The following is an 11,220-nucleotide window of genomic DNA, read 5'->3' as shown; positions in this document are numbered from 1 at the left end:
CTGCGTGCGAAAGCACCGGCTTAAGGCGGCAGTGGTGGCCTCGATTAATGCTGTTTCGAACCTGCGGTCATGGCAAAAGATCCGGAAAATCGAATGGCGAAGGTTTCTTGCGTCCGAAATTTCAGACATTCTTTACATTGGCTCTATGGGGTATGTGGCGGTGCCGTGGCGTCTGAATTACCGGACATGTCCGAAAAATCGGGTGTCTCGAACAACCCCCCCCCCCCCCCCCCGGTCGATGACTATTTTCCGGAACTTCGAACACTTCGAATAGTACAATTTCGGTGCGAATCGAATCGAAAACACTTAAAAAATATTTGAAAGTTCGAATATTCGCACACCACTACCAAATGGCCTTCCCAGCTCTACCTGCAGCTAGCTGTCATCGGCACAAGGAAGCATGCGAGACTCACTGCATGTCTTCTGGCAGGCGGTCGCTCTGCAGTTTCCAGAAGGCAGCCGTGAATGGGGTCCTCAGAGAGTGGTCCTGGTCAGCACATGCCGCCGCCACCATGCCCATCTTGTCCAGGAAAAACTGGCACAGGGTGTAGTTCCAGTTCATGGCCGCATACGTCAGCACCGAAGATCCGTGTTCGTCCCGTGCCATCACTGGTACTCCCTTGTCCATCAAAGCTTGCGCCACCTACGACACCAAGCGACAGTTGCAATCGTCAGACTGACCAGCGTGAAGCCAAAGTGCTTTAGCTTCCTATCATGACAAGAAAGATTGTGGTCAGGAAAAAAAAAAAAAAAAAAAACGGAGGGGGGACTTTGAGATACCACATTCCTGTGTGCAAAGCGGGGAGGCAGGTTATAGCTTGGGTTTTATCTTTCGGCAGGACATCCCAGCAAGGTAAAGCGGCAGCGAATGAATTCACAAAAAATCATTTAATAATCTCTGGTGCTTTGTTTTACACCAATATTGGTGCCCAGTGCTGTCTTCACGAAGACACGAGCATTGGTGTGCGCGGTTACGTGCTCGAATTTTTTAATTTTATTTTTGAAGACAATGTCTTCTTAGCCGACCTCAGATGGAACGGTTGCAACATCTTGCAAGCACTTACAGAAAAATACTGTCGGTCAGGTGACCTGTAGATGTCGTATGAACATGAAAATGCATCAAATGACACCTCTCCATGCCGAGAACATGTAATAATAGTCGGCAACTAAGTATCTATATGTATAAAAGAGCAATTAGCTGTAAACAAGTTGGGATGTGAGTGCCACTGTTGCTATTGCCCTTTGCTATGCCACCGCCAAGGGTCATTCAACTCAACTGCCGCACCTTCTGCCAGACAGCGCAAGTGTCACGAGTTTGGGACAGAGGAGAGCCGAGTCTGAGAAGCAGCGTCAGTGGAGAGCCGCAGGCTGCGTGAGCCTCGGGAGTGTGTTTTGAAGAAGCCGTAGACACTTGGGGCTAATATGCCCTATGCCTCGCGGTAGCATGAGTGCAACAAGAAAACTGAGGCAAGGCGCATATTCCAGTGTCAAAAAGAAAGGGTCAACAAAGTGTCAACCCTGCACAAAACAAAGTTGACGTAACTGTGTGTGAAATAATATGACATGAATAAGATAAGACTTGAGTGAATAATGAACCTGAAAAAGAGACAGAATAGAAAGACAATTAAAATTGAATCATCAAATCATTTGAACTACCATGTACGTCGACCTTTTCTTGTTTAGTGTTGACACTTCGGCGTGTTGCAGTCCACAGACAGTGACGTCAACGGACATTAATGTGAATGAGTTTACATTTTGCGATGATAAGTTCAGCAGAAATGGAGGCATGCAACATTCCGAGACTGACCTTGATCTGCATTTCCAGCTGGGCATCACGAGGAGCCTCTCGTGCAAGCACATGCAACATGGTCTGCTTGTCACTGTACAGGGTCCAGCCATGCTTCACCTTGGCAATCAGCCTCAAAGCCAGCTCGTATGAACAACTCTTCAGGGCCGCCTAAGAAGAAAAGACACTTCCAGTCAGTAAATCAATCAAAGATGTGAAGACAATGTCTAGTTTTCAAAGTGCTCCTCTCCTGCGTCTGAAGCGGATGCCCGCCACTTACTTTGGACATGCCCTGTGAGAAGATATGGGGAAAAGGAGAAACTTTCCTCCAGCGGGTGGCACACAATTGCAAGTGCTACCAGCACCACTGGGTGAGTCACGTGAAATTCCGCTGACATTGCACGAGCCTTCACTATTTCTCCCGTCTTTCCGCAGGTGGGTTAGCCAGCCACATTTCAGCCGTGGCAGACGCTGTGGCCGCCCCCCAGCTGCCAATTTTACCAACTGGGGGTAACCTTCATTATCCCTACACCTGGAATTGTGTAATTTTCCTCCGGGATGTGAAATTACGAACTGGCCAACCTGAAGACTATGAATGATGGCTCACAGAAAATACATAAGTCGCTGAGCAAATTCACAAGGGTGCAGACTGGCACAGTGCACGCACCTCAACAGTGAGAGCCAGGCCCTTGCCACCAAGCTCCAGATGCTCAATGATGTGCTGCAAGATGCCTTGCCACGACCGCTTCACAAGCTCCTGCAGAAATATAAAGCCTGATAAGACAAGCCTGCCTTATTTTCTTCAAGGTAAGGATCAAGACCTTCTTAGGGCAGTCATCTCATCAAGTGCAGCTCTAAAGGTTCAAGAGAAGTAGCGGCGTTTAGTTACGCTTTACACAAAACAATGTGCTGGGTCAAGAGAAACCTCAGAAAAGTAATACTCCCCAATGTTACCGTATTTACACGATTGTAGGTCGAACCATTTTTTCAAATTTGACAATCCAATGTTGGGGGGTCGACTTAGAATCGAAACCAAACCGTGTACCGTTAGTAGCGGCAAGAGAAACGAGAAATCAGGGGCGCTACGACGTGGTTACAACTTTGCACCTACGTTTCCATGGTTACGGTAGAAGCGTAGCGTATTAATTTACCGTATTGCATACATTTTGATTGCGCGCACCACGAGTGCACGGCTCTTGTGGGAGCATCGATCATGGAAGAGCCGCCGTTTGGGGGGTATTAGTAGTTGGCGGAAGAGCTTTTCTTTGAGATACGATTGTTTTCGACGGCCGCGCGCATCTGTCCCTTCTGCTGTTGTGCTGAATCGTCGCGCCTGCCATGAGTGCCAAAAACTTTCGGCGCTCGTTCACAGCAGCGTTCAAACGGGCTGCTATTCTCCATGCCGAGGAAACTAACAACTGCACAGCGGGACGCAAGTTTGGAGTCAATGAACGTGTGGTGCGGCAGTGGCGGCTTCAGCGCGAGGAAATTTGGCCTCCCTGGCTACTGTGTGTGGGTGGGTCCTCTCTGCGTGGGCGGCTGTACCTCACAATGTCGTGGTGCGGTCGTTCGCAAAGTGTTGACTTGCACTTGACGACGTGCTGTGGGACCGCAGCAGCTATGATGGCAGCAGTACCAGTGAGGTCGACTCTAGTGACGATGAGTAGTCTTAGCAACCCCATCAATAAATTTCCCTTGTGTGAATGCACTCGCGTGGTTTTTCTCCCCCCCCCCTTTTTTGAGACATGCAAATTTTTTTTTTTGGGGGGGGGGGGGGGGGGGGGGGGTCGATCTACATTCGAGTCGACTTACAATCGTGTAAATACGGTATCCCTCAAAAATACATCCCTTGGGTCCACTGCCTGCCAGCAGCTTACTGTCCCAAATAACCAAACAAACGATGATGACAAATGTTTGACTAAAAGATCTTAACCTAAAAAAATGGTACCTTGTTACGAATTCTTACTGGAAAAAAAAAAAAAAAAGAAAGCAGCAGCAGCAGGGGTGAACACAGAATCTTCTTTTAAAGGGACCCTGAACCACTCTTTTATCAAAGTAGAGAAAGACATTTGAAGTGAAAATAGGCTACTTCGGAATCGCATTGCCGCAGAAAGTACTTCAATGCATTCACCAGAAGCGGATTATCGGCAATCAAACAGAGCGTCCGTTGTGCTCCCTTCCTCCCTTGCACTGCGAAGGCTACGGCGGCGACGTCACCGTGACGTCCGAGACATCCCCGTGGCGTGCAGTTCAAGTTTCCGATTTGAGCTTACACCGCACTAAACGTAAGCCAAACATGGCTGTCCTGAAAGAGCCGCAGTGCACTTAGCCACTGGACTTGTGGCAACACTTTGCGGCGGCCGCGGTGTAGCCGATCGCAGTGACCAATAGCAGCCGCATATTGGAGTGAGCTCTATTACGAAATAAAGCACACAGAAAAGAGCGAGGATCATCGGGTTTTTGAAACGAGAGCATTTGAGAAAAAAGGTGACTTCGCACTCCGCTTGCGAGCGCCACGAACTGCGTAGGACAGCGGAACTTGACTGAGATGTTCACTACAGCGTATGCTACCCGCGGACTATGTTATTTCACCAAGTCTGAGGGGTGGTTCAGGGCCCCATTAAAGCTGTTAGAATACAGCTGCACATTTGTATACAATCAAACCTCATTTTAATTAAGTTTGCATCCAATACGAAAATACTTTCGTTATATTCAATATTTGTTACAAGCCAACACACCAATATTAATGAGGGGAAAGAAAGAACATTGTAACTAATCTTTGTGTAAGAAATGCAAGCATGGTGCTTTCGATGGGCAGCGAGAAGTTTCCAGACAATTTTGGCCAGCCACGCCAAACTGTTAGCAACCATGTTCAACCATGTTCGTCATTTGTCAATTCAAGGTGCGCTCACAGAGTTCTCTTTATATTTGTTACCAGGATATAGATATTTCAAGCTGTGAGCAAATATATAGTATTCACTTTGCTGTAGCCAATACTGCCTTAGATGTTGAATTTTCGGTTTCATTATAGCAGTAGGATACTCAGTGAAATAAGGCATGACCAACAAAATTTTTTGTTCACACCACTGTATCTGGGAATTCCATATATCAAGGTTGAGCTGCGTTGGATAGTCAACAACTCAAAGGCCATTGAAGTTGCAGTTGCCATATGACCAACGTTTCACTGGCACAGCCGGGGTTTTTCTTTCACAATGCTGGCTGCGGCTTTCACCTCTGCACCAGCACACCAATTGCCAGTTTTCCCTAAATTAGCACATTATAAGCTGCACCGCAAGCACTATGTCGCGTGTTTGTACATACAGTGGAACCCCCAACTTTCTTGGTATCACATGAAAAGTTCATATACGATCGACGAAAGTATGTCTACAATATACAACTATAATATTCTGCAGAACCAAACTGTAGAAGGTAACTGAATTGTCCTAAGAGCATTCTTCTGCAATTTTTAAACCTTTTCATCATTGTGTTATCCAAAGATTTGAGAGCAAACCCCCCCATCCTTTCATGTTAATTTTTTTTTTAAACGCTACAGCGTTAAGGGCCCCGTGTCACAGAAAATCTGGCGTCGGTCTCAGCCTCAGCGGCCAGGAAAATCATCCCGAACCACCCCGACCTTGCAGGCTATCCGGGTGGCGCAGAGGCGCTGGTGAACTAATTGAATTTCTCAAATTAAAATAGTAAAGTACGACTTAATTACAACCTACAGGTACGATAGCATCACACTGTAATTTGAATATACGAGAAAACACAGTTCTGTTACGCGGAAACTCAAACACCAAACCCCTTCTCCAGCATTTCTACCATTCATACAGCCCTGGTCGGTGTTCCTTGCAAAAACACCATCCAGATGGTGCTCGTCTCTTGGGCAGCGTAAAGCCCTTGGAACAGGGGCTTTACGGCAGTGGCGAGCTGAGGCAAAGGTGCAGAAAAAAGAAAGCTGCAGTTGCAGGGAAGTCTGACAAACAGTCAGATTTTCGAATGCTACCGCATTCCACTCTTAAAGGTGAAGCTCAACGTCCTCCAAATTAAAAATTTTTTCTTAAGGCCTTTTTCAGATGAGTATACAATCATCCTGTGTGCCTCTCCGATAAGCCTTCTTGGTGACCACCCATTGTTGGCACTTACTGCAGCAGCCAGCACGACTCAGCATAATTTTTCATGCACAACTTTTCACAAAAAGCACGTCCCTTCCCGGTGCCACTTCTTTGCTCGCCAAAGGTGGCAACCTGAATATTTTTAACATGCACATGCAAAAAAGGTTACAACCTGCTTTGAAAAAACAAGCACACTGTGGCACGCACCTGCAGGATGGGAATTTGCAGCGGGGCCCGGATCTTCTTATGGACGTAGAGCCAGCGTAGGCCTGGCTGCGGCGGCTCATTCCGCGGAATCACCAAGTCTAACGTCGGGAGGGCACCCTTCTGCAGCAGCAACAGCGCACACCTGTAGGGGCAACACGCACATTGTCAGAGCAACATGGCGGCAGCACAGTATTGGACAGGGGTCGTATTTTAGATCAAGAGACCAAGGCATCATGTTAAAAAGAGAAAAAGCTGACATTGAATCATGTAACTGCCCTCTTCTGTTTTACCACATGTTCTCTGATGAGACATTACGAAGTCTTGGGGAGTGTTGCAGGAGTGAAACATTTTGAACAGTGCTAAGGAAGATGCTACAGTGGTGCGATAATACTAAAATGGCATAAAATGGCACTAAAGACAGTGATGGAAAGACGCTACTGGGATAAAAAGATGGCAAACGCAGTGTTAAACATGCTAAAAAGAGTTAATAAGACCCAAATACAGTGACAAAAAGACACTAAGTGCGGCACTGAAAAGACACTACAAACTGCTATGAAGACATTAGAATAAGCACTAAAACAATGCTAAAGTCTGTGATAAATCCCTGTCCGAAATACAAATGGCCATTGCCAGAGCAACATTCACATGACAAAAGTAGTGCCTTACGTGGGGTGGTTGTTGAGCACCGCCAAGCCCAAGGGTGTGTTGTTAGCCTTGTCCTTGATATCTACAGTCTTCACCTTCTGCACAAAGAAGAAAGAAGAAGAAGAAAAAAAAATACAGCTCAGCCAAGGAAAAGTGGGCATGGCCTCCGAGACGGGAAGATGGCGCACGCTCTCTACTGATAGCGTGCCTCTCCTAATCTTGGAGGCAATACAGCAGGCCATTGGAAGACAAGCCAGCGGAAAATCTAACATGGCAGCCTCCAAGATCGAGTAGCGTGGCTCAGAATGAGCAATTTAGTCTGGAAAATCTAACTTTGGGGCCTCAATTCGTACGAAAAATGGGTTGCAAAAATACATTAGCTCAATGGGAACCCTGACGGTGCATTTATGAAGTCCGGAATATCCATCAAGTCTGAAATTTTTGAGTCAAGCACCCATGCGCCCGCTTTGGCGGCGGTTATTGATTCCGCCAACATCGCACGCAGCTTTGTTGAGTGCAGCGGAGGTGATTTTCATGTGCTACGTGTCGTGAGCCAGCTGGGGAACATGGCACTTGGGGCGGTGAACTACCGCGCCAAGCAATCCCGCATCAGTGTTTACTTCAAGTAATCTTTTCTCGGACATGCAAAATAAAGGTGATTTTTTTTTTGTGCAGGTTCTTGCTTGTCTTATTTTTTTCTCTTCTTCATTTCGGTTAATTGGACAATCTGCTTAATTCGAATAATTTTGTGATCCGGCGGCCTTCGAATTATCGAGGTTTTGCTGTACTCTCCGTGGTTAGAAATTAATGTGAAACAGTTTTAATTTCCTTCACTGTGGCATAGTGTTTGAGCTTCGCGGGATTAATTGAGAAAGGATTTAGTAGCAGCTGAGATAGAAGCAAATGAAATGTTCCAAGGCGATGGCACAAAGTGGCGATCTACCTGATCTACCCAATGCCCAGACCAGTGCCTGCAAGAAGTGACAAAAGTTTAATGGATGTGTGTTCCGCAAAAAATTTCTAGCTTGCAGCCAGCAGTACAACACTATGCTGATCACATATGCTAGTACACAGAACACATCCGAAATACAGGCGGCTGCATGGACAGGCTAAGGAAATATTTCGTATTTTCTCAAATTTACCACAGCGGAAACTTTTGATCATACCTGTACATTGACCTAGCACATTGCAGACACAATTGTCACCGTGCGATCTAGGCACCGCTATCACCTGTTTGCGATGACTGAAACCTGGCGAGAGGTTTCAATATTCCTTTTTGGTGTCCCTTTAGGACTGACCAGGATCTGACGAGACTAAAAGGGCACGAGAAGCTGCTACTTACACTGGTGAAAGAATGCATGCACATGGATGATCCTCGGATAGCAGCGTAGTGCAGCGGTGTCATGCCGAAATCGTCCTGAAGTTCTAGCAAGGGTGCCTGAGTCGTCTGCAGCAAGGTAGCCAGCTCCACGGGGTCACAGGGAGAGTTGTCCCAGTGCCTGCAAAAAGTCGAAAAAGTTTGGAACAGAAAAATAAGCACTGCTACTCGAAAGAGCTTAAGGCACAAAGCCAGGCTAGTTAGCAGCTTGAACTGTGCGACATATTTGCAGTGCTAAATATGGAACAACACACGAAGTGGACAGGATGGGCACTGAAGTGATAGCAACAAAATTTTCTAACATAGCAGCACGACTAACATACATAATCGGATGTAGGACAGAGGCCACCATACTAAACATTGTAGCAGACAAGGCAGAAATCATGGGTAGTTCGTTGCCTGAACTGTGCGATGCGTCTGCAACGCTAAAGATGGAAGGAAACATGAAATAAGACACACGCTAGACTGCAGACAGGCCACTCTGCACAAGTAACAAGTGGATGAGTCTCGTATGATTGTTGCACCAAGCGCTATTGTTGCCTTGTAATTGCTGATCATACTATAGTAGTTGATATCCAATGCACGTCCTGTCTATTTCATGTTGTATTCTGTCTCGAGTGCTGCAAATATGTCACATTTGTTGGAAAAGCCACTACGATGAGAACATGCAGGCAGTCTTATAGAAAGGGACCAAAGTGCCTGCATTTACAATCTGTGGGCAGTTAACTATTAATGCAAGATGTTTGTGATGTTTTGACGATTGACACAATTATGGGACAAGTGGCACTAGGAAGCTGTAGTGTGCAGCTACTGCCTTTATGAAAAGGAAAGGAATGTCCACCACATAATTGTAACAGAATATAACAAGGGGAACTGTTCCAGTTACTTTATAATGCAACCTTTTGTTCTGGTACAGGGATTGAGAGTAGGACCAGCATTTTCACCACGTTTTTAAGTGCGCCACTGTTTCCTGAAGTGTCAGTTGTCCACTTGAACCTAAGTGGGTACATTTTCGTTCCTTTAAAACCGAGAGAAGAAGAAACAAAAAGAACGTGCCTGTGAATTTTGACGAAAGCGTAGTGCAACGGGACACGCCCTCGGCCGTCTTTGGCATCCGCCCGTGCCCCTTTCTGCAGCAGCAGCTCTTCGAGGGCCGTCGAGCATTCAGCCATGCCGGTGTGCGCATTGGCTGCCAGGTGCAGCGGTGAGCGACCCCTGGCGTTCGTCGAGTTGACGTCAATCCCGGCGTCCAAAAGTGCACGCACGGTATCCATGAGGTCTGTTTCACGAGAAGAGCAGTTCAGCATGAGCGATAGAAGGTGCCACAAGATACGGAAGCAAAACAGGCTCGTGGCAAGTAACAGTTTGCAGTTACAAGCTCTAGTCCTAAGTCACTGCATAAGCTATCTGCTTTTTCGCAGTCACACGGGGGAGAGTAACCACTGTGCCCCACTATCGACCCTTGCTGCAACGAATAATCTGTGAAGCTACTCTCTTCATTGCTTCAAGTAATGCACCTCTGGTTTCAAATGAGATAGATATAAGCATTGCACAAAGATCTGTTCTCAGTTTTGACGAATCAAGTGCTCAGTTTTGACGAATCAAGTGCACAATTCCAGGCCCAATGATATTCAAGCTCAGGACAATGTTTACCTGGGTTGCTTCGGTGCGAGACCAAGTAATGAAGGGCATTGTTGCCGGAGGCGTGGTTGACGGCCCTCGGGTTGGCCTTGTGCTTCAGAAGGAGTTGGATGAGCTCACCTGGGAGATTGTTCCTGCCAAGAGAAAATGCATCACTTAAGGAGTGTCTCAATGGACATGGCGACCCACAGAAGACTCCAGTGCCAGCTAAGAAAATGCCGCACGAATTCGACAGAATGCGACAGCGTTTGAGTGGCATTTTCTTATCCTTAGGCCCACCGATCCCTACTAAACTTTCGTCTCGAATGCAACTTTGGTGTAACAAGCTTTGACTACAGTGTGATTAGGTTTGACTACCAAGTGTGTGCACCACTATCGTCATCTGAGTGCTGTCTGCTTTCTAGGTGAAAGTGAGTGTCTCACTTTCTTGTTCCGTTTCCTGGCAGCGCTGTTATTAAATTTCGAAATGTTGTACCAGCCAGCTCAACAGCAAACTCTCCCAAAGTTCACCCCCACGAAATATTCGATTTTCTGTTCACTCTTTCTGGTAGTGTTTCCAACCTCTTCGCAGTCACTACCCACCCACAGTATGAAAAGATAAAAGACAGACAAGTGACTGCAACTAGAGACTTATTGATAAGCAAGGGGAAGTCACTCACATAGCAGCATAGACCAGGAGGCTTACGGGGTATGGCCCACCATCATGCAAGTCCACATTGACACTGGCACCGGCAGCAACCTGCAACATTCAGCATCATCCACTGCTCAGGCGAATCTCACTTAGAACCACAGTACTGTTCCCCAAAAGGCCAAGTGCATTCCTTTTTAATAGTGAACTTCTTAACAGCACAAAAATTTCAAGGCTTTTCGAGCAGGCACGATAAACGTCATGGACGTCAGAGGTCATCAAATGTGCTATGTAAGTAATCTTGGTGCTGGTTATGTTACACAGAATTACTATGCCCCACTAGGGCACGTCATAATCTACCATATGGACTGATCTAATGGCCGATGATGAAGCAATCGTTTGAAGCAACTTCCAATGGTGAAGCAATCGCGTTTGGTGCCCCGATGCCGTGCGTGCTGCAAGAGCCGGGGCATGCACAAGATCCGTCGTGTGCCTAAATCACTGGCTGCGCCAGCACCACTTTGACGAAAAGGTGCGGTCCTGTATGAGGGCCGCACCTCATAAAAATTGTGGAAAAAAGTGCGGCCCTTACACGAGTCTATACGGTATCTAAGAGCACCTGGGCTATGGGAAGGTATGCTGCAGCAGAATTTTCCAGATTGATCTGGACCACATTTACGGAAGTGCACTCAAATCAACAACAAACGTTTTTTTGTACCTAGCCCCCACGAGGAATTCCAGCTACAGCTATTACTATTCAACCCCGTGATCTCAAGCGTAGCAGCAGGACAGCATAGCCATCGAGCCACCATAGAATATG

General features: G+C 46.8%; 1 protein-coding gene across 18 annotated transcripts in view; it reads right to left on the bottom strand.

Annotated features, from left to right (window-relative positions):
• LOC119457844 (poly [ADP-ribose] polymerase tankyrase) overlaps positions 1–11,220 on the bottom strand; it is a 126,234-nt gene that overhangs the window by 36,493 nt on the left and 78,521 nt on the right. For 5 of the 18 annotated variants that reach the window (XM_049670477.1, XM_049670492.1, XM_049670493.1 and 2 more), the window contains exons 28-35: positions 10,432–10,511; positions 9,785–9,906; positions 9,188–9,410; positions 8,096–8,252; positions 6,775–6,851; positions 6,109–6,250; positions 2,454–2,543; positions 1,808–1,957 (exon numbers count right to left, since the gene is read on the bottom strand). The exons of 6 other annotated variants lie outside the window; for them this stretch is intronic. In XM_049670477.1, the coding sequence (XP_049526434.1) occupies positions 1,808–1,957; positions 2,454–2,543; positions 6,109–6,250; positions 6,775–6,851; positions 8,096–8,252; positions 9,188–9,410; positions 9,785–9,906; positions 10,432–10,511 (1,041 nt within the window). The remainder of the gene's footprint in view (positions 1–1,807; positions 1,958–2,453; positions 2,544–6,108; positions 6,251–6,774; positions 6,852–8,095; positions 8,253–9,187; positions 9,411–9,784; positions 9,907–10,431; positions 10,512–11,220) is intronic. 7 more of the 18 variants (XM_049670479.1, XM_049670478.1, XM_049670480.1 and 4 more) reach the window with 7 other exon arrangements.

Source organism: Dermacentor silvarum, chromosome 7 (genome assembly GCF_013339745.2).
Source record: "Dermacentor silvarum isolate Dsil-2018 chromosome 7, BIME_Dsil_1.4, whole genome shotgun sequence".
Taxonomy (NCBI): Eukaryota; Metazoa; Arthropoda; class Arachnida; order Ixodida; family Ixodidae; genus Dermacentor; species Dermacentor silvarum.
Note: the sequence above shows the minus strand (reverse complement) of the source record. Positions and strands in the feature narration are given on the sequence as shown.